General features: G+C 44.4%; 1 protein-coding gene and 1 non-coding gene across 3 annotated transcripts in view; both read left to right on the top strand.

Moving 5' to 3' along the window:
- The first annotated feature begins 3,274 nt into the window (after positions 1-3,274).
- On the top strand, positions 3,275-3,380 carry LOC125917239 (U6 spliceosomal RNA). The gene has a single exon (XR_007456124.1). It is a non-coding gene; the product is annotated as a U6 spliceosomal RNA (small nuclear RNA).
- A 3,021-nt stretch (positions 3,381-6,401) lies between these two features.
- The window catches only part of CLPB (caseinolytic mitochondrial matrix peptidase chaperone subunit B), a 143,190-nt gene continuing 126,097 nt past the window's right edge, over positions 6,402-23,494 (top strand). Inside the window, exons 1-2 of one of the 2 annotated variants that reach the window (XM_049619377.1) lie at positions 6,402-6,950; positions 10,149-10,200. In XM_049619377.1, the coding sequence (XP_049475334.1) occupies positions 6,551-6,950; positions 10,149-10,200 (452 nt within the window). In that variant the 5' untranslated portion in view covers positions 6,402-6,550. The remainder of the gene's footprint in view (positions 6,951-10,148; positions 10,201-23,494) is intronic. The other variant, XM_049619386.1, reaches the window with a different exon arrangement.

The raw sequence follows: 23,494 nt of genomic DNA, 5'->3' as shown, positions 1-23,494 counted from the left end.
CTTCACAAACTTGCAACAGATGTTATATACTTAAGTATACATATATACTATATATATGTATATGTACAGACACACACTTAAGTAATATTTATGCTTAGAATATATTTTAAAACAAAAAAACATATTAAAATATATATTTGCCAATCTGATAGGTGAATCATATCTTATAGTTTTGTGGTTTTTCTAGTTTTTTTTTTGTTTTAATTTTATTTTTAAGCAATCTCTGCAGCTGGTATGGGGCTTGAACTCACAATCGTCAGATCAAGAGTTGCACACTCCACCAAGTAAGCCAGCCAGCACCCCTTATTTTATAGCTTTTTAGAAATTTATTTTAGAGAGAAAGAAAGCACATGAATAGGGGAGAGGGACAGAAGGAGAGAGAGACAGAGAGAGACAGAGAGAGACAGAGAGAGACAGAGAGAGAATCTTAAGCAGGCTCCAGGCTCAGCACAGAGCCCAACACAGGGCTCGATCTCATGACCCTGGGATCATGACCTGAGACGAAATCAAGAGTTGGACGTTCAACTGACTGAGCCACCCAGGTGCCCCTACAATTTCTTTATTCATTCTTGTTTCAATAAGCATTTTTTGTTTCTTTTTACTTACAGCAGATTTCTAAAAAGTAATCACCTGTTAGTTTTTGTTGTTGTTTTAAAGATTTTATCTTTAAGTAATCTCTACATCCAATGAGGGGTTTGAACTTACAACCCCAAGAACAAGAGTTGCATGCTCTACCAACTGAGCCAGTCAGGCGCCCTGGTTGTTTCCAGTTTTTAACTACCACAAATAAAATATTCATGACCAAGTCTTCATATGGACATGGGTTTCTATTTCTCTTGGGTAAATTCCTAGAAGTAGAGTGGCTGGATCACATGGTAAATGTGTGCTTAACTTTTAAGGATACTGCCTAACTGTTTTCCATAGCGATTCTATCATTTTACATTCCTGTTAGCAGTATATGAGCATTCCAGTTGCTCCATATCCTCACCAATATTTGGTATAGTCAGTCTTTTTAATTTTAGGCATTCTAATAGATAATGTAATGGTAACTTACTGTGGTTTTAATTTTCATTTTCCTAATGAGTAATGGTATTAAGGGTCTTTTCATGTGCTTGTTTCACTTTGGCGAAGTATCTGTTCAAATATTTTCCCCATTTTAAAAATTGGGTCATTTTCTTATTACTGTATTGAGTTTTGAAAATCTTTTTTATATTCTGGTACAAGTCTTTCATTGGATATATGATTTACAAATATTTTCTCCCCTTCATGGCCTCTCTGTTCATTCTCTTAACCGCGGCTTTTGAGGAGCGAAAGTTCCCAATTTTGACAAAGTCACGTTTTATCTTTTTAAAAATGGATCATGTTTTCGGTATTGTATCTAAGAAATCTCTGTCTTACTGAATATTAGATTTTCTTCATGTTTTCTTCTGGAAGTTTTATTTTTTTTTTTTATTTTTTTTTAACGTTTATTTATTTTTGAGACAGAGAGAGACAGAGCATGAACGGGGGAGGGTCAGACAGAGGGAGACACAGAATCCAAAACAGGCTCCAGGCCCTGAGCTGTCAACACAGAGCCCAACACGGGGCTCGAACTCACGGACCGCGAGATCATGACCTGAGCCGAAGTCGGCCGCTTAACCAACTGAGCCACCCAGGCGCCCCTCTTCTGGAAGTTTTAGAGCTTAGGTTTTTACATTTAGGTCTGTAATCCATTTTGAGATGATTTTTGTTTATGGTGTAAGATATGGATCAATATAGCTTTAATTTGTACATTTCTTATCCCAGGTGTAGTTGAGCATATTTTCATGTTTAAATACAACTTGTATTTTTTTTTTTCTTGTGAGCTCTTCGATTAATTCCTTTGCTCAAGGCTACTAAGTTTGGATATGCAGTTCATGGATGTGGAAGCTGAAATCTGGCAGTACGCTATTCACCTAGTTGTGCGTGCTACGGGGGCCCCTTTTATTTTCTTTTTCCTAAGAGCGCACGTGCACGCACAGAGCACAAGCATGGGAGGGGCAGAGGAAGAGGGAGACAGAATCTTAAGCAGGCTCCACATCCAGCACGGAGCCCAATTTCCTGATATCATGATCTGAGCCAAAATCAAGAGTCGGATGCTTAACCAACCTAGCCACCCAAGGACCCCATGGGGGGCCCCTTTTTCTAATTCATCCTCAGGGAGACTTGTTCTTTACTTTGCATAAAGCCATGGTATAAGCTAGCATAGGCATTGCCTTTGTCCATTTCTGTCTTGTATGGTAGGTCTTTTGTATATTTTATAGGAGTTTTCCGTATAAGTTAGCTCTTCATCACTGTGGTGCAAATGTGGTTTTTTCCCCCATATTGTCATTTATTTTTCAGTGTTTTTGCTATTTTTTCATCAGAATTACTTTTTTGTAGAGTCAAATATATCTAAACTTTCTATTGTGGGTTTTGAGTTTTGTGTCACACCCAGAAAGCTTTCCTACTCTAATTTTTTAAATTACTTTAGGTCTTCTTCAAGCTTGCCTTGCTCCCCTCACGGATGTTTTTTGTGAAAATCAAATGAGGGAATCAATGGGGAAATGCCTTGAGAATTACCCAGTGATTGTAAGTTGCGCAGTAAGCTGAAGTGCTCTGGAAAGCACCTGTTGTAAGGAGGGGCTGAGCTCTGCATACTCACACCATCCTGTGACCCACCTGGTAATGGGAGCTCAGAGATTGCTCCTCTGGCTGAGACCAAGCCTAAATTGGGAAGTGCAAGCATTCTAAGAATACAGGGAGAGAGGGAGGGGCGCCTGGGTGGTTCAGTCGGTTGAGTGTCCGACTCCAGCTCAGGTCATGATCTTGAGGTTTGTGGATTTGAGCCCTGGGTCGGGCTCTGTGCTGACAGCTCAGAGCCTGGAGCCTGCTTTGACTTCTGTGTGTGTGTGTGTGTGTGTGTGTGTGTGTGTCTGCCCCTCCTCCACTCATGCTCTGTCCCTCTCTCCTTCGGAAATAAATAAACATTAAAAAAAAAAAAAGAATACAGGGAGGGTGAAGATGTTCTAGTGAGTAGAGTGGCTAATAAGACAAGATGCCCTGGGAATCTCTTAAAATAGGAAGGTCAAAATGCTTTTCTTTTTTTTAAGTTTAATTTGTTTTGAGAGAGAGGGAGAGAGCAAGTGGGGGAGGGACAGAGAGGGAGACAGAATCCCAAGCAGGCTCCTTTGTTTAACAGCTATTTGCTGAGTGCCTTACTAAAGGATGAAGAAATGAGAAATTCCATCTCTGCTCCCAAGAAGTTTTGAGTAAAGTGCTTGCTTTGGCAGAACTTATACTAAAACTGGAACGATACAGAGAGGATTAGCATGGCCTCTGTGCAAGGGTGACATGCAGATTTATGAGCGTTCCATATTTTTAAGAATGAAATTTTTCCATTTTCAATGACATGGATGGAACTAGAGAGTGTTATGCTAAGTGAAATAAGTCAGAGAAAGACAAATACCACACATAAGTATACCATATGAAGAATGCAAGAAACCAGACAAAGGGAGGAGGAGGAAGAGAGGGAGGCAAATCAAGAAACAGAGTCTTAACTATAGAAAACAGACTGATGGTTCCCAGAGGGGAGGTGGGTGGGGGAATGGGTAAAATAGGTGATGGGGATTCAGGGGGGCACTTGCTGAGATGAGCACCAGGTGTTGTACAGAAGTGTTGTATTACTATGTTGACTAACTGGAATTTAAATTAAAAACTTCAAAAAGAAATAAGTTTAGAGTAGGGAATCCAATGCACCCCGAGAGTGGGGAAAACAATGCCAGCTGCCGTTTCTTCAAGACCTAAAGTGAGCCAGGGACAGTGGTGATCTCATTTAATACAAGGAATCTCCTTTTTAATGTCTTTTGTTTTTATTTTTTGAGAGCGAGTGGGAGAGGTGCAGACAGGGAGGGGACAGAGGATCTGAAGGGGGCTCTGAAGTGGGCTCCGCACTGACAGCAGAGAGCCCAACGCGGGGTGCAGGGGCTAAAACTCACAAACCGTGAGATCATGGCTGAGCTGATGTATGCTCAACTGACTGAGCCACCCAGGTGCCCCAATACAAGCAATCCTCTTGAAGGTAGGTAGAATACGACCGTTGATAATGAGAAAATTAACAATGAGAAAGGGAAGGGAGTTTGTCCAAGGTCACACATGCAGTAAATGCAAGAGTCAAAATTGAAATCCAGGTCTGCTGCACTCCAAAGCTTATATTCATTTTGCCACGATAATAAGGTGGGAGTAATCCTTCTACCGAACAAATATTTATTGAGTAGCTCTTTTTGTTCCAGATATCGTTCTGGGTGCTAGTAATGTAGAAGAGAAAAAACAAAGTCCCTGTTTCCTGGGGCTCACGTTCTACCACCGAAAGACAGTAAGCAAAACGAGTTTTCAGTATGGCAGGTGGTAAGTACTGTGAAGAAAAAGTAGGCAAGATGGTGGGAGTGGGGGGAGAGGATTGCTAATTTAAATCGTCGGAGAAGGCTCTGATAATGTGAAGTTTGAGCAGAGACTTAAAGGAAATGCAGGAATAAGAGATGGGACTGCCATAAAAAAAGAGCTTCCTCCTTTGCCCGCCTGTGTGTAGTTTAGAAGAGAGGGGAAGAAATGAGGGTGCAGGTATTCTTCCGAGCTAGAAGACCTGAGCTTTACTTATCGATTTATTAGCAATTTTTTGAACCTCTGAGCCCAAATTCCCTTTTCTGTAGACAGGAATAACATTCCTTGCCCAACTTCCCGCACGCAGCCGCCATGAGATGCAAACTCTTTGAAAATACCTCAAGTGAGAAAGCAAGACTAGGAGTTAGCTCTTCAACTGAAAGGAAGTCTGTGTAGGAAAATAAAGAGAATTGCTATTACAGGTAGACTGGTTACCCTAGACATTTTTTGAAAAGCTATCCCAGGCTGTAAAGAGAAATAAGCTAAAAGAAATAAGCATACATTTCATAACAGGCTTCTGCTGAAGATCCCTGTTTAACTTGCAGTAGTCAGAAACTGCGTCGCGTATTTTAACTGAACGTGGCAGAAAGCTCTGCCACTCGAACCTTTATTTTTTTTATTATTTATTATTTTTTTTAGAGTCTCTTATGCTTTGGCTCTCTCTCCCACTCTAACCTCTTTTTTTTTTCTTTTTTTTTCCTTCCCCTCCCCCATGGGTTTCTGTTAAGTTTCTCAGGATCCACATAAGAGTGAAAACATATGGTATCTGTCTTTCTCTGTATGGCTTATTTCACTTAGCATAACACTCTCCAGTTCCATCCATGTTGCTACAAAGGGCCATATTTCATTCTTTCTCATTGCTAAGTAGTATTCCATTGTGTATATAAACCACAATTTCTTTATCCATTCATCAGTTGATGGAAATTTAATCTCCTTCCATAATTTGGCTATTGTTGAAAGTGCTGCTATAAACACTGGGGTACAAGTGCCCCTCTGCATCAGTATTCCTGTATCCCTTGGGTAAATTCCTAGCAGTGCTATTGCTCGGTCATAGGGTAGATCTACTTTTAATTTTTTCAGGAAACTCCACACTGTTTTCCAGAGTGGCTGCACCAGTGTGCATTCCCATCAAGAGTGCAAGAGGGTTCCCGTTTCTCCACATCCTCTCCAGCATCTATAGTCTCCTGATTTGTTCATTTTGGCCACTCTGACTGGCTTGAGGTGGTATCTGAGTGTGGTTTTGATTTGTATTTCCCTGATGAGGAGCAATGTTGAGCATCTTTTCATGTGCCTGTTGGCCATCTGGATGTCTTCTTTAGAGAAGTGTCTATTCATGTTTTCTGCCCATTTCTTCACTGGATTATTTGTTTTTTTGGGTGTGGAGTTTGGTGAGATCTTTATAGATTTTGGATACTAGCCCTTTGTCTGATATGTCATTTGCAAATATCTTTTCCCATTCCGTTGGTTGCCTTTTAGTTTTGTTGATTGTTTTCTTTGCTGTGCAGAAGCTTTTTATCTTTATGAGGTCCCTATAGTTCATTTTTGCTTTTAATTCCCTTGCCTTTGGGGATGTGTCAAGTAAGAAATTGCTGCGGCTGAGGTCAGAGAGGTCTTTTCCTGCTTTCTCCTCTAGTGTTTTGATGGCTTCCGGTCTCACATTCAAGTCCTTTATCCATTTTGAGTTAATTTTTGTGAATGGTGTAAGAAAGTGGTCTAGTTTCATTCTTCTGCATGTTGCTGTCCAGTTCTCCCAGCACCATTTGTTAAAAAGACTGTCTTTTTTCCATTGGATATTCGAACCTTAACTTTAATCGACACATCCCACCTAGGCATTTCCCTTCTTACCACGCCCCCTCACTCGAACTCCATTTCCCAACATGCCCTAGGCTCCTCTAAGTCGGCAGTCATTGTGACGCGAGTAACACAGCTTTCTGGGAAGTGTAGTTTATTTGTTCTCCAGCTGCAGAAAAATCTAAGGCTGTGGACTACCACTCCCGTGAAGTAGCGCGGAATTCCACCGCGTTCGCGGCGTCTTCGAACGCGCCGCGGCAGCCATGTTGGACGCGGCCAGCACAGGGGCCGGCACCAGGGGGTTATCGAAGCAGCTGTCACGATGCTGGGGTCCCTGGTGTTGAGAACAGCGCCGGCGCCGCGGCTCCTCCTGCAGCTGCTTAGGTCCCCATCGCTGCGGAGAAATGGAAGTGCCTCCGGCCAGGCTGTAACCACCGCGGGCCGCGGGGAGCCGCAATGGCTGAGGGCGGCCGTCGGGGGGCGCCCTGCAACATCGCGGGCTTTCCTCACCCGAGGAGGGGCAGCCACCTGGGGGCGTCAGGGAGAACGCACCGAGACCCAGTGCTTCCTAGCCACAACATGGGGACGCCTTCCTAGCCCAGAAGAAACACTCCCGGGACAGGACAGCTGGAACGGAGTCCCCAACAAGGCTGGACTGAGCATGTGGGCCCTGGCCACGGCGCTAGTGGTTCACTGTTACAGCAAGAGCCCGTCCAACAAGGGTGATTATCGGGGCAGTCTGGGTTCGGGGAAGGTAGAGGCGGGAGAAGTGTCCTGACTTGAGGGTGGGAGTTGCTTGTAGATTTACACCAGCAGAGCTTCAGTCTTGGAGGAACCCAGACATCATCTGGTTACTGGGGCAAGGTGGTGAACTGGAGAGCTCAGTTGCCTGTGAGTTGTGTAACTTCCCATCGTAGGTCAGCTCCCTCCTTTGGGCATTACTTTGTCCATCTGTGCAATGGACAAAACATGTAAAATTAGAGAATGGACCCTTTATGGTCTAATATTCTGCCTGGTCCAATTCCTCTCTTAAGAGGCCTCCAGGAAACCACGGTGTGTTCTAACGGCAACCACTGGGTAATTTAGTGAAGTTTTCCTTGTAAGGTGGCCTAAGAAAGGAAGTAGAGACTTGGTTTCAATGCCAGCTTTGCCACTGCTCACCCCTTGCTCCTCTCTGGCTTCACCCCCCCCACCCCCACCCCCCGCCACCCCTTACACAGTAAAGAATGATTTCTCAGTAATCTTACAGTGCTGTTATTTTGACTCTTGGAGTTCAGCAGCGTGGGTCTGCCCATCAGACTCCCACGGGTTTTGCTGTGCCTGGTCTCAGGTGTGAGGTGATCCTGCCAGGTGGGACAGTTGGCAGGAGGACTAGGCATGCTATAATTCTATAACTTTGAGCATTTTTTTTTTTTAATACCTTCTGTGAGCCCAATTTTGGGAGGTTTTGAACTCCTAACAAAAAGTCAGTTAAGGAGACAGTGCAGGCAGTTAGGCCTATGGGTGTGGTGAGTGGTCTGACAGTGTGTTGTTGGGGGATTGGAGGGCCAGTAGGGTCAGGAAAGCATTCCTGGAAGATTGGAGACCCCTAGAGGATGGGGAATTTGAACTTGAGTTCTGTAGGATGAGGCAAGAGATGAAAAAGAGAGCGATAGTGTGAGCTCCAATTGAGCAAGGAATGCAGCTTATCTTTTTTTCAGGTTGATACCAGCCCCTTTCCCTAATACTTTCACATCGTTTGTCCACCATAGATAGCATCTGGAACTTAGTAGGTATGCAGTAAATGTGTCTTGAGTTGGATTCTGTTTCATGCGAAGGCTTCACAGATAAGGGATTCACAGGTCAGCATGATGTGTATAGAGGTTAGCAGGGTAGCCAGCCTGGTGGAGGATAGGGCGTTTTTGGAATGAGGTGAGAGCAGATGGAGTGGGGCCTGGGTGTCAGACAAGAGGGTTTGGAGGTTTTGGAATTTCTCCTGTAGGCAGTGGAGAGCCATGGAAAGTTCATGAGCAGGCAGTGTCCTGAGGCCAGTATGTTTAGATGGATTGGGGGAGGTGTCCAAGGTCTTGCCTTAGACTTTCCTGGGGGCTCCAGACTGGACTTTGTCTATTTACTAAAATAGGTAATGACCAAAACCATGATCACTTCCAACCCTTCAGACTTTGCTAGCCTGCCCTATACCCTGATTTGGAGTTACAAGCTCAGGAACTGTTCCCTGTAGGAGCCAGGAGGCCCTGGTTCTCAGCTCATTCCTCATTCCTCCTGTGACCATGCAGAAGCCACTTCTTTCTGCAGAGTGAGGCAAGAGTGGATACAGTGATCTCTGAGGGAATTTTGTTCTCCTTCCAGCTGAGGGCTGCCTGAGCATCCCTGGATGTGTGCTTAGAGAACCACTGGGGAAGATAACCAGGAAAGATCTGACCCTAGAGTCTAGGCTGGCAGGTGGGATGGAGACACTAATGTTTGAACCACACATCCGGTTTGCATATGCATGATAAGGTGGCCATCTTATCCCTGCTGTACAGGTAAGGAAATTGAGGGTCAGGAGGTTAGGTGAGTTGGCCAGGTCATATGGCAAGTAAGTGGCAGAATTGGGATGGGAGCCTAGGTTTGTCTGGCTCCAGATCCTGCTCTTCCCACCCTACTGCAGTGCCTTCTCAATGTTTCACTGGGTGAGTCTCTTGGCTAGATTGAGAACTCCTTGAGGCAGGGCTGGCTATGGTCTTTCCATTGTTCAACAATGGAGCTTAAAACCATGCTGGGCAGATAGGGCTCCAAGAGCATTTGGTATTGACTATTTGAAAAAATGGTGCCTCTACTGTTGTTTTTTTCTGAGTCAGGCAGTTTTCCTTTTGGCCACAAGGTGGTGCCAGTAGCCTGCCAACTGCCCAGGCCACACCAGGCTTACATTAGGTTTAGGGTTGCTTTTCTTTTCTTTAAAAAAATTTTTTTTTAATGTTTATTTATTTTTGAGAGAGACAGAGTGTGAGTGGGGGAGGAGCAGAGAGAAAGGGAGACGGGTTCCGGAACAGGCTCCAGGCTCTGAGCAAGCCGTCAGCCCAGAGCCCAATGTGGGGCTCTAACTCACAAACCAAGAGATCACGACCTGAGCTGAAGTCAGATGCTTAACCAGCTGAGCCACCCAGGTGCCCCTACGGTTGCTTTTCTGCTAGGTGGTTCCTAAGGGATTGGAACCCTCTGCTTTGGATCTCCTTTTGCTGATCTTGGCACCGAGGAGTTTGTAGACTTTTTGACCCTCATTTCATCTCCTCAGCATCCCTGTGAGGCTGTCGGGACAAGGATTATTGCCTCTGCTTTATAGTCCTGAAAGTGGGGTTTGAGAAGGAAAGGGGCTGCTACAGCACAGGGAGTAGGGGGCAGACTGTTGGAGCCAGGCCTTCTGATTCCTGGTCAAGGCTCTTAACTTTCAGAGGAGCCCACACCCTTGCCTGTTCCCATTCTGTTCCTGGTGTTGGGTTGGTGACTTGTGACATGAGATTCAAAACTAGGCTGAGAAATTGGAGTTGGGGGTGAAAGTGGCACAAGGTAGCGGGGGATGATTAATAACAGTGACAGCCATGTGAAACATTAGAGCTTTCTAGCTAATGAAGAGTGAAGGGATTCACACATCATGCATTTGCCATAGACAGCACATAGTTGCTAGCACCTTACCTGAACCACCTGTATGATGAGAAGAGTTACGAGTTTGGGTTCCATAATGGATGTGGAAGATAAGTTAACAGTGGATACCATCTGGACAGGAGATGATTAGCTTTCCCTTTATATACCTTGGCGTAATTTCCCTTGTTAAAGCCCATGTTTCTGAAGTTCTTCCATTTCTATTGTTTTACTGGGTCCTCCATGCAGCTTTGAGGGTAGGTCCTGGATAGGGATCTGACCAGTGCCCCCTTTCTTTTCAGATGCAGCCCTGATGGAAGCTGCCCGCACCAACAATGTCCAAGAAGTCAGCAGGTAAGTGTTGAACCCCAGGACTTGCTCTCCCCCACAAGAGGGCCTGAGCTGGGTGAACCCCTTCCTCCAGTGATGATTGCTTTGGAGGAAATGCTCACACTAAGTTGGAAAGTGAACCCTGTGACTTCCCTATGGTCACAGTCACCTGGGCTCCCTTGGCCCAGGTCAACCTTTAAATGTTTTAAGGTAGGGAGTCAGCCCTGTGTCTCCTTTTTTTTTTTTTTTTAACCCCAAACAGCTCTGGATCCTTCCTCTGTTTTATTCTTTGCAGGGCATGGTTCAGAGTCCTCCCCACATCCTTTGGGTCCTTTACTGAATCTTCTAATTTGTTGTTATATCTTTGTGGAAGTGGCCAGGTGTTATTGTTTGTTGCCTAGATGGGGGGCACCCATGAAAAAGTTTGGAGATTTGGGAGGGAGCTGGAAGAGGCCTTTCTGCCAGGTCTTTTGGTGTTAGAAAAGTCTGCCTGCAGGGCTAGGGTGTACACACTGGGCTCCTGCTCAGGGGCTGAGTGCATTCTTCCAGTCTGCCTGGCTCAGCTGTGCCTTTTAGGACCGCTGGCAGGTTGGATTTCAGGTTTGTTCTTGGGCAGGGATGGGACACAGCTTGGGGCTCAGCCTGGTGCTGGGACTGGGCCGTCTGTGTCCAGGATAGGTGCGCAGACAGGGACCAGCATAGGGCATCAGTATGGGGCTGTTGGTTAGGGGCAGAGGTTTTATTCTTGGTGAAACTAGTGGCCTACCCTGGGCCTCATCTTGGCCTTTTTGGCCCTTTGTATAAAGTGAGGTGGCCACAGTATACCCCGCCTTCCCTGCTACCATGTGCCCATTTTGGACAGGAAATCTAGTGTTCGCAGTGGCTATCCCCGCACCCAGTGCCACACACTCTTGGTGCTCCTCCCCACTCCAGCTGCCTGAATGTATAAGAACGTGTTGAAATTCAGCTGCAGCCCCCACCAAGACTTACTGCTTTGATTCCCTTTCATTTTATCTGCAGCATTATTATTGATTCTCAAGGGTGCTTTTGAGTATTAATGTTCAAAGCTTAGTTTTTAATAAACCACTTTTGGAAGTATGGGCTGGGAGTTGTTTCGTAGCCAAATAAATATGACGGAGCAATAGTTTAATAAACATGCGATGATGCATCTTAAAAACCAAGCACAGATGTCAGCTTGCTGTTATAAGAGCCATTCATAACTGCCAGCTGTGCGTGGCGTCTTCATTTCCCCAGAAACAGATGAGCCTTGCTTCCTTCTGCTGCAGTACAAGGGAGTGAGGGGGCAAAAACTGGCCGTGCCGCCTCCTGGCAGGCCTTTGCTGACCCTCACATCACCGGTTGGTGACCGCTGAGGGCTGCCAGGCTGCTGCTTTCCTGTGGCAACCCAATGTAGGTAGTGTATTTGCAGAGTATCAGTGCAGTGAATCCACTTTTCCATCACCCAGGGGAGGCTGAGTTTACCCTATCCCAGTGAGCCCCCAAGTGTTGATTATTTTAGCTCTTTCAAATACACATTTTTCTAATAGCAATAAACACCTGCCAAAAGAATGCAGAAAATGGTTGAATTCATGGTGTGTGTGATGCAGAATATTCCTTCTTGCCTGTGTGGATAGAGTATGTTGGGGCCTTTTGTGTGTCTCCCCCAGTTTCCAGCTGCTTTTTTCCTGCCTGCTGTTGTTTCATCTCTTTTGGTCATGATGACTCAGAGTCTCCCTTCACCCCTTGTAAGGGAGTCAGAGATGAGCTAGGCACAGACCCTGCTTTTCAGCATGGCAATCTTTTTTTTTTTTTTCTTTTTTGAGAGAGAGTGCCCACATGTGTGAGCAAGCATGAGCCAGGGAGGGGCAGAAGGAGAGAGAGAATCTTAAACAGACTCCATGCCCAGCACAGATCCCCATGCAGGGCTCGATCTCACAACCCTGAGCCAAAATCAGGAGTCAGATGCTTAACTGATTAAGCCATCCACACGCCCCTATTTATTTTTTAAGTAGGCTCCATGCCCACTGTGGGGCTTGAACTCAAGACCCTATGATTGAGAGTCCTGTGCTCTACTGACTGAGCCAGCCAGGTGCTCCCGTTCTGTTCTTTGTTTAAGAAGGTTGTGAGCTAGACTTCAGCTTAAACCAGTGGTTTGTGTGCCTCCCCAGGTCAGGGAGAGGTCTGGTTTCCCACATCTCTTCCCCAGCACAGAATTTCCCCAAACAGAATTTGGGGAAAGTTGCTTTTTACTGATTTTTCAGCAAACTTGAAGCAGAAAGTCCAGAGTCTTATTTCCATATGCCCATTAGCTATATCAGAGGGAGGCTGGGTCCCTCCCTTTTCCCTTCTTCCTCTCCTCCTTTCTCCCTGGGTGGCAGCCATTTCCTTCCTCCTCCCCCAAGGCACTTAAACCTTCTTAATGTGTTCAACACTGACTCTTCAGGAGTGGAAGCCCTGTCCTGGGGCCCCGTCCCACCTGTCAGCAGCATGAGCAGGTGGCCCTTCTCCTCGGCTCAGCTCATACCCAAGCCTGGCTTCTGGATGTAGGAACCACTCACCCGAAACATAGGGCACAGGGCAGACTGAAGGCACATCTGTCCAGGCTTGGGCTGAGCCGTGTAAGGAGCTATCCAGGCTGAGAGAAATGAGGCCTCCTATTCTCTCAGTGGAGATCACATTTCTTTCAGAACAAACTTGGGTGAAAGACAACACCCCCAACCCATTTCCCTTCTCCCAGCAGGAAGCTGGGCCTCTCTGCTTTGTGCCTAACTCAGTTTTTCATCAGCCCAAACGTTCTCTAATGAAGGAACCCTGGTGATATCAGTCTTCAACTTCAGACTGCTTTTACCTTCCATGATCCATTTGATCACTTGACAAAATTTACTGAGCACCTCTCATATGCTAGGCCCTATGCCTGGCATGAGGTACACCTGACCAGACATGATTCCTGCCCTCAATGTAGGTGATTGGGGAAGACTGTGGCAACACAGTGTGGTCTGTGCTGTGAGACAGTAGCCCAGAAGATGCCCTAACCAACCTGGGAGACCAGAGTAAGCATCCTATTGGAAATGGCTTCAAATATCAGTAGGCCTTAGCAAATAGAAAGGGAAGGCAAAGGGGGTCGCATGAGTGGTAGCACTGAGGCAAGAATCAGCCTAGGGTGTGTGGTGAGGAGGGGGATTTATATATTGTCTGGTGTTGTTTGATCACAGTTTGCGGCTAGGAGGAACTGGAGAGAGGAAGGGACTCGGTCATGGACGGCACTGTGCATTTGTCCCTCAGTTGTTCATCTGTCTAGCGTGTCTTCTGTGCCCAGCCCTGAGCTGCATTTGTGTCGGTGGCAACACCATGAGGAAGTAGAAGCAGTTCCTGTCCTGGAGGAGCTTACTAACTCCCTTCCCGGGGGAGGAGGGAACACATGAGTCAAAATTGAGAACCAGCAAAACTGGGCACATATTGCCTGACTTTTATGAGCTTAAGTAACACAGAGATGATAATACCTTTAACCGGTAGAGTTGTAGAGTACTTGTTAATGACAAAATGTTACTTCATTTGACCAGCGTTTGTGAGTGCTTATTAGGAGCGAGGCATTGGACTGAGTGCTTGGAGATACAGTGTGAACAAGATTGGCACAATCCCTGCACTCTTGGTACTTACAGTCTAACTGGGAGCCAGTGACTGGGAGCCAGTACTAATTATGTACTTCAAAATGAATTGCAGTTTGTCTTTTCAACAAATGGTAGTGGGACAACTGTATATCCACATGCCAAAAAAATGCAGTTGGAGCCTTACCTTACCCATAGACAAGTATTAACTCAAAATGGATCATAGGCCTAAATGTAAGAGCTAAAATTATAAACTCTTAAAAGAAAATATACGGATAAATTTTTGCGACCTTGGGTTAGGCAAAGCCATCTTAGATATGGCAACAAAATCACGAGAAACCAAAGGAAAAAATAGATAAATTGGACTTCATCAAAATTAAAAACTTTGTGTTCAATGGACACCTTCAAGGAAGTGAAAACTTTCCCACAGAATGGGAGAAAATATTTGCAGATCATATATCTGGTAAGAGATTTTTATCTAGAATACATAAAGAGCTGTTTAACTGGACAATAAAAAGATAACAGAATTTAAAAATGGTTAAAGGATCTGAATAGACATTTCTTTAAGGAAGACACTCAAATGAGTACATAATATTCAGTATGCACACGGAAAGGTGCTTAATATCATTAGGGAAATGCTAATCAAAACCACAATGAGGTATCACTTCATGCCTATTAGGATGGCTGTAAGCAGAAGGATAATAGCAAGTGTTTGTCAGGATGTGGAGAAATTGGAACCCTTGTAGATTGCTGGTGGGGATGTGAAATGGTGTGACTATTTTGGAAAAGGGTTGGCATTTCCTTAATATGTTAAACATAGAATTACCTTATGATGCAGCAAGTCTATGCCTAGGTATATACGCCAGAGAAATGAAGACGTGAACGTGAATGTTCATAGCAGTGTTATTCATAATAGCCCAAAGAGGGAAACAGCGCCCAAAACCCAACAATGGTTGAAGGGACAAATAAAATATAATACAGCCATATAGCAGAATATTATCAGTACAAAAGAATGAAGTATTGCTATATGCTACAACATGAATGAACTTCGAAAGCATTATGCTAACTGAAAGAAGTCAGACAAAAGACCACATATCATATGATTCAATTTATATAAAATTTTCAGAGTAGACAAATCCATAGAGACAGAAAGTAGATTAGTTATTGGCAAGGACTGCAGAGGTTGGGGTTGGGAGGGAATAGGGAGTGACTGCTAATGGGTCTGGAGTTTCTTTGGGGAATGATGAAACTGTTCTGGAGTTAGTAGTCAAGATTGCACAACTCAATATAATAAAAACAATTGAGTTGTACATTTTTAATGGGTGGGTTATATATGATATGTTAAGTATATCTTCAAACTTGATTAAAAAGTGAAGTATAAGACACTTGGGAATCTAACCTTGAATCTGGGAGGGGTTGAGGTGAGGGTATGTATCAGTAAGGAAAAGCATTGGAGTATGTGAGATTGAAGTGAGCTCGGGAGTTTGAAGGGAAAAGCAGAACATTCAGTTGGAAGGAATAGTAGGCGGAAGGCCCTGAATTAAGAACAGATGTGAAGAAATCAAGCAGTTGAGAGAAAGCCAATCTGGCTAGACTCTACAAAGCAAGGACGGAAGGACATGAAATGAAGCTGGAGAATTAAGCGAGGACCATACTACACTGAGTCTGTAGGCTGTGGTAATGCTTTTTATTTTTACTAAGATTGCTGGGCAACCAGTGTAGAATTTTAAGCACACGTGTGTGTGTGTGTGTGTGTGTGTGTGTGTGTGTGTGTGTGAGAGAGAGAGAGAGAGAGAGAGAGAGAGAGAGAAAGAGTCTCAGAGGGAGAGGGAGGGAGAGAGATATGGTGACATGATCTAGATCTGTAATTTTAAAAGATCTCTGGTTGCTCCATGGAGAATAGATGATATAGAGAGCCATCCATGGTGGATGCAGGAAGATTGGATGAAAGTGACTGGAATAGTCTAGAAGAGAGGATGATGGCAGGTGATGACTTGGACTAAGGTGATAGCAGAGATGGAGGAAGTAAGCTAGACAGGACTTGATGGTGGTTAGAGCAGTATCAATGCCTGATATGTCCTACATACTAATAAATGAATGTTGAATGAATGAATAGAATTGGATATCATTGATTAGGGAGAAGAAATTATTAAGAAGGAATTTCAGTTTTCTGGCTTAATCAGCTATGTAGATGCTATTCACTGAGGTGAAGGTGCTAGAGGAGAACTGAGTTGGGGGGAAAAGATTATGAGTTTGGTTTTAAACATGTTAAATTTAACATGCTAGTGAGATACTCAAGTGGAGATCTGACTCTTCCCACTGTATATACCATGCAGTCTCCCAAAAAAAAAAAAAAAAAAAAAAAAATATATATATATATATATATATATATCAGTGATTACTTTAAAGATTGTTTTATCTTTTTTTTGATTTCTGGTTTCATGGTTTTAGAAAATAAAGGAGTTCATACCAGCTCAAACTTGTTTAGTAGATGCCTTTGGAAAAAAGTCTGATTTGGTTTGCATTTCAAGAAAGAAGAAAGGGTTGGGTTTTGTTGAGGGCACAAAACATTTATTCTAGCTTTACATTGATGGCTTGGTTCTTGTCCCTGGATGCCCCAGCTTGGGGCTTGAGGCACTTGCTGTCCATGTGCCAGTGCTAAGGTGTCCAGAATGTGCTCAGCTACAGCATAGGTAAATGTTCTGCACATTGATCCAAGGATTTTATCTAATTAACAAAAACCCTGGCTGGTAAGTACATTTGACTGTCTCAGAGCCTCAGAGAAGCTGTCTGTTTATCGATTGTTGTATCATTTTGGCTGGATGGGAAGATATTAATGATGGCATCAGGGCAACCAAAACATCCAGCTCTCTTAACCAGTAAATATTTAAATGTCCTTGTGGTTTACAGTAGGTTGAAACTAAAGTTTATTCTAAACCAAAGGTCAAGGCTTCACTGGTATCACTCTTCTAATTTGATGCTTGTTGTGAGAGCTCCTTAAGATCATCACACTGTTTTTTGAATGCTAGGATGTAATGTGCACAGGCTTTTGAATAGTGGGATGTTAGAAGGCAGTGTAATGGAAAGAATAAAGGATTTTTAGAATGAGAAGACCTGGCTTCCACTTCTGACACAGCTATGAACTGGCTCTGGGACCCTTAGTAAATCATAGAACGTCCCTCTTTGAGTCTTTGTTTCCAGATCATGTTAATGGGGACCCCACTGAGAACTTTGAATACAGTCCCTAGTGTTCAACTCTGCAGAGAAAACTGAGTCTCTTTGGAAGGGTCCAGATCGCACACTGAAACACTAATTCAAGTGGACAGTTCCCAGGCAAGCAGTTCTTCAGAGTGGCCTGTACCTTTTTCTGAGGTGCGTGACTGGATCTTTGCTTACTTTCTCCCTGGTGATGGCAGGTAATTGGGGAAGGCTGGATTAGCAGCTTTTTCAGAACTTCATGGGTAGGTGGAAGCAGTCTGTCATCTGCATAGAAACCCAGCAGAGTCAGGTGGTTGGCCAACCCCCAGAGCACAGAATGGCCAAGGCCTACTGGGGTGGCTTGTAGCGGGGAGGGATGTCCCTGAAAGGGAGCCCAGCCCTGGGATGGAGCCTCTAGTGTTGGCCCTCCTGGTTCTTGGCTGTGTGGCCGTAGTCCCTAAACTTCCTCAGTGGCCTTACCTGTGAAGTATTGTTGATAATATTTGTCAGACCACCCTCCCAGGGTCTTATGAGAGTTCCAGGCAGGTGGACTCTTGTCTGGAAAATTACTTATCCTTTGGGTCATCAGTGTCATGTTTTCCTGGAAGGCTTCAAGTACCCTAGCCTTCCCAGTACCTGTAGGTCCCCATAACACCCGGAACTTCCTCTGTGACAGCACTTATCACCCCCTGTTGGGATAGGTCATCTATTTTCTTTCTCTCCCACAATACTGTGAGCATTGCTGGTTTTCATTGCTGTTCATGTGAATAGTTAACACATACTTACTGAATATTTCAAAAGTGCTTTGTAAATGATAAAGAGTTAGGCAAATGTTAATAGTTATTGATAGTTATAATAAACCTGTAAAAGAGGACTGACCTCCCTTTGAAAAAATAATATAAAAATGGAGAATTAGCTCTTGTATTCAACAAGTAATACCTACTATGTGCTGGCACTGTGCTAAGCTCTGATAGATCAGTGGTAAGCCAAAAATACGTAGAGGCATCACCTCATGGAGCTGGAAGCCTACTCAGATGTTGATCGTGCCGATGTGAAATTACAGCTGTGACAGATGCTGCAAGGGAGGGTGAAGAGAATCCTAGAGCCTCTGGTGGATTTCCTCTGGTCAAGGAAAGCTTCCCAGAGGAAGCTTGAGCTCTGGTGAGGAGTTAACCTAGGTGAGTGAAGAAGGGCAGAAGAGCTTTCCTGGCAGAAGGAACTTTTATTTACAGAGACCCGTGGAAGGAGGAACGATGGCAAGTGTGAAGGACTGGAAAGGGCAGGCACCGCAGTGTAGAGCAGGTGCCAGAATAAACATTAGAAGCCGTAGTAAGGAGCTTTGTGTTTGTTCTAACAGCAGTGGTAGCTGATTTGGTGGTGGTGGTGGGGCATGGGGTGGAAGGTTGACATGATCAACAACCATTCTGATTGTTGAGAAACATAAGGAACCAATCTGAGTGTTACCAGTCTGTGTGTTGCCAGCGTCTTTGGCACTGATCCAGCCACCGCAGCAGGGTAAGTCGCAAAGCTGTAGGCCTCCAGGGCCCCGCAGCAGGGGCAGCAGTCAGGCTCTGTCTCCCCAACAGTATCGCTGTGGCCTGAGTGCCGCTGCTTGAAAATCCCAGCTCAGTCATGACCATAACACATGTCAGCATGGCTAGAACCAGTTAGATTTTTTTCCCAAGGAATTTTCCTAGAAACAATGGGAGAGAAATCCAAGAATACTGAAAATAGTCAAGCTAAATGTGTTTCTGGGCTTACAGTACTCACTTTAGCTTCTTGCTTCACAGTTCCTGCTCTGTCCCTGTCCTGTTTGAAAGCTTTCTCAGAAAAAAAATCTCACTTTTGAATTTTGAGGCTCTTTTACATCCTAGTTCCTTCCCTCCCCTCCCTTCTGAGCAGGAGTCCCAGGTCCAGAGTCTTCTTAAGGCAACAAGTGGTTCTCCCCTGTCACTCTGTCAGGGCGTCTGCCCAGGAGGCTCTCATATCATTGGCAGAAATCCCAGTGGTAAGGACTTTGAGATGGGAGAAAGCAAGGTTTCATTCCCAGCTGTGAGTCTGAGAAAACAAGGGTTGAATTCCAGCTGTGCCGTTTGTCAGCTCTGTGACCTTGGGAAGTTGCCTAACCACTTCTCGCCTAAAGTGAGATGATGATTGACCTACCTCACACCATTGCTGTGAGTACTAAATGAGAACATTAAATGACAGAAACTGCTTAGTGCTATGCCTAGTGCATACCAGATGCTCAGTGCATAGTAAGTTTTGTTACTAAGTGTTGATAATTACACCAGGTTTTTACCCCACAGCTAGAAAAATAAATTAAGGTAATGGATAGAATTTTCTGGATATTCAGTTGTTACCCTGTACATGTTTCTTAAACTTTTAGTGTGAGTATTCAGAGACCTCCCAGACTAATGAACACAAGGTAAATGAATATTAAGCGGGGCAAAAAAACACAGCCTATCATGCTTAGTTTTACTCTTTTTTTTTAGAACTCACATATATTCAGAATTTTATTTACTTCTTATAGGATATTACTTTAATGACATTTTTTACACCTATAATTTTTATATACTTTGGTACATGTAGTATAAAATATTATAAAATGATATTTTAGGGGCACCTGGCTGGCTTAGTCGGAAGAGTGTACAACTCTTGATCTTGGGGTTGTGAATTCGAGCCCCATGTTGGGTGTAGAGATTAGTTAAATAAATAAAACTTTTTCAAGAATCTTAAGTAATATTTTAATAACATTGTTGAATATTATTGATAGTGGCTGATGTTTATAAAATGCCTTTTTTGGGGTGCCTGGGTGGCTCAGTCGGTTAAGCGTCCGACTTCAGCTCAGGTCATGATCTCACGGCTCCTGGGTTTGAGCCCCACGTTGGGCTCTGTGCTGACAGCTCAGAGCCTGGGGCCTGCTTCAGATTCTGCTCTGGCTCTCTCTCTGCCCCTTCCCCGCTTGTGCTCTGTCTCTCTGTCTCTAAAATAAAGAAACGTTAAAAAAAAATTTAAAAAACCAAAAAACAAATGCTTTTTTTAAGGCAGTTATATGAGGCTTTAATCACTAAATCCTCACAGTCGTGCAGGTAATAATAGCCCTGCTTCACAGACAATGAAACAGAAATGCAGGTTGCTAGAGTAATCCACAGTGGCCCACTTGGAAGTCGCACACCACTTCATTTTCCAGATGAGGCGGCCTGAAGCAGAGAGAGGCTTGCTGGGGTCACATTTTCCTCAGCACTCTTCCAGGCTCAGCGAGATGTTTTCTAGCTAGAGGAAGAACCATTTCTGTCCGCCTTATTGAGAGTCCACAAGGCTCCTGAAGGGAAACTGTCAAATCCAGATCCCTTACCTGTCCTCCCCTCTGCTCTTCACCCACACCCCTGCCTCCAGCCCCACGCTCCTGCCAGCCATGCCTGGCCCTTCCCTCCACCCCAAGAACCCCATTCCACTCAGACTTGGCTTCTCACTGTCCCAAACATGCAGCTTACTCATTCTACCTGGAAGCCTTTGCAGTGATTCCAGTTCACCCCTGTCCTGTCTGGATCCAACTGATGCTTCATCGCCCACCTCAAGCCCTTCTTCTTCCAGAAAGCTCACCCTCACTAATAATGATAGCTGTCATTTATTAAATACCCACTCCATGTGAGGCAGAGTACTAGATACTGTATATGTATTATTTTCATTTCTTGGTACGGTATTGCAAAAGCAGATTATGTTACATCCATTTTCCAGATGACAAAACTTGAGGCTCAGATTTAGTGCTTACTACCTCACAGCTAGTAAATAGCAGTGCGGTGATTTAAACTGAGGCCCACAGGAGTCCAAAGTATGCACTTCCCTTGCTTCAGTTCATTACTTGCTCTAGCCCATATTGAGCTTTCTTACCAGATTCCCACAGCCTTAAAGTGTGAGCCACACAATATCACGGTTAGTTTTCTCCTTGCCTCTCGTGCCTGTGTCTCCTCAACCAGGCTGTGCTGTCACAGCAAGGTGGATGGCACCTCCTCCTGCCTCCACCGTAGCTAGTCACACAAGCTTGGCTGGGCACTCAGAAGGCACACAGTACAGATAGAGCCTTACTGGTTGATTGATTGGTTGAATGAAGCTCTGTTTATTCTCCAGAGGCTACCCAGCAGGAGGGTACAGCAGCTGGACAGGCTGACTGGTCTCCAGGATCCTCCATTCATGTGGATGGGAGGCCCAGGAAGGTTGCATAAGAATCCTCTCTGAGGCTGAGCTGAGGCTTCCATCTCAATGCCCTTTTGTTTGGGGGGGGATAGCACCCAGGCCTCCCGGGAAGTCTGTGTGTTTGACCAGCTTTTGCAGATGGACAGTGAGCAGGGACAGGATATAAAGCACAAACAATTGTGGGAGGCCTCTGAATTCCCAGGGGTTCAGAGTCCAGCAGGCAGGGCAGGATCCTTTCTAGGGCAAGTGACACTTAGTTATAGCCCCTGCATGGGTAGACTGGATCCAAGGCACTTTTTGTCTCTGGCCTCACTTCCTCTTCAGTATTCAAGTCCTTCTTTGGGTTTTCTTTTTTTTTCCCCTTCAAGGAGGTTTTCTGCTGGACAGCTCCTCTAGGTATGAGGCCCTCTCTACCTCCCAAAGGATGCACAAACTCTGGTTGAATAAGCGTTCTTTCTTTTATTCTTTTTTTTTTCTTTTTGAGATATAATTCACATACCATAGAATTCACTCTTTTAAAGGGTGCAGTGGTTTTTGGTATATTTATAAGATTATGCAACCATCACCACTGCCTCATTCCAGAACATTTTCATCACCCCCTCACCCCAAAAAAGATCCTGGTCCCATTGGCAGTCACTCCCTGTCACTCCCCCCAGAACCTGGCAACTACTGATCTACTTTCTGTCCCTGTGGATTTGCCTGTCTGGACATTTTCCATAAATGGAATCATACAACGTGGTCTTTGGGGACAGGCTTCTTTCATTTAGCGTAATGTTTTCAGGGTTCATCCATGTTGTAGCATGTATTGGTACTTCATTCTTTTTATTGCTAAATAATATTCCATGTATAGATATACCACATTTTATTTATCCTTTTTTCATCAGTTGATGGGTGTTTATGTTTTTACTTTTTGGCTGTTGTGAATAATGCTGCTGTGAACATTCATGTACAGGTTTTTATGTGGGTAGATACCTTGGGTATCTCTTGGGTAGATACCTACAAGTGGAACTGCTGCACAATAGGATAACTCTTATTATCCATTTGCCAGACTGTTTTCCAAAGTGGCTGCACCATTTTACATTCTTCCCAGCAATGTATGAGGGTTCTGACTTCTCTAGTCTTTTCAAAACTTGTTATTGTCTGTCTTTAATTATAGCCATCCTAGTATGTGTGAAGTGATATCCTATTGTAGTTTTGATTTGCATTTCCCTGATGGCTGATGATCCATCCATAGAGCATCTTGTCACATGCTTATTGGCCATTTGTATATCTGCTTTGGCATTTATTTTTATTTTATTTTATTTTATTAAAAAAAAATTTTTTTTAACATTTTATTTATTTTTGAGACAGGGAGAGACAGAGCATGAACAGGGGAGGGTCAGAGAGAGGGAGACACAGAATCCGAAACAGGCTCCAGGCTCTGAGCTGTCAGCACAGAGCCCAACGCGGGGCTCGAACTCACGGACCGTGAGATCATGACCTGAGCCGAAGTAGGACACTCAACCGACTGAGCCACCCAGGCGCCCCTATTTTTATTTTTTATATTTTTTTGGCATTTATTTATTCTTAAGACCCCTTATAAGCATTATGCCCCATTTGGCATTGAGGAGGAGAATAAACATGCATCATGATGACTTTTGCCTTTCAAGAACTTGCAGTCTGGTAAGAGACTTGTAATTAGTATGTAAGAAAAGTTAAGGCTTCATAGAGAAGGTGGCATTTAGTCTGGGCCTGGAGATTCGTAGTATTTGGGTACAAGGAGCTTGGTGGAAAGGTTTTCTGGGCATTTGGAGTAATGTAAGCAAAGGCACTCGGTAATTAGAAAAACATTTATCTTGTGATGAATTCTGAAGCTGTATGTGTGAAAGCACTGGCATAGCACTTGACACATAGTGGGCTGTCATTATGTGTTAGCTTCCCCTGCAACTGCCCTTTAGTCCCTGCTCTGTCCTCCAGGACTGCGCAACTCTTTTCCTGTTCCAGACTTTAAAAAAAAATTTTTTTTTTTGGTAACATTTATTTATTTTTGGGAGATAGAGTGCGAGTGGGGGAGTGGCAGAGAGAGAGAGGGAGACACAGAATCTGAAACAGGTGCCAGGCTCTGAGCTGTCAGCACAGCTGACAACCCAATGCAGGGCTCAAACTCAGGAATGGCGAGATCATAACCTAGGCCGAAGTCGGATGTTTAACCGACTGAGCCACCCAGGCGCCCCTCCGGACCTCTAAATATTAGGAGACAGAGCTCCAAGCCAAGTAAGACTTGGTTCCCTAAACTGTTTTCAAGTCTTCTCCCCATCCTAGTCATTTCCTAATGAAATGGC

This window comes from Panthera uncia, chromosome D1 (genome assembly GCF_023721935.1).
Source record: "Panthera uncia isolate 11264 chromosome D1, Puncia_PCG_1.0, whole genome shotgun sequence".
Lineage (NCBI taxonomy): Eukaryota > Metazoa > Chordata > Mammalia > Carnivora > Felidae > Panthera > Panthera uncia.
The sequence above is the reverse complement of the archived record's forward strand: the minus strand, read 5'-3'. Positions and strand labels throughout refer to the sequence as shown.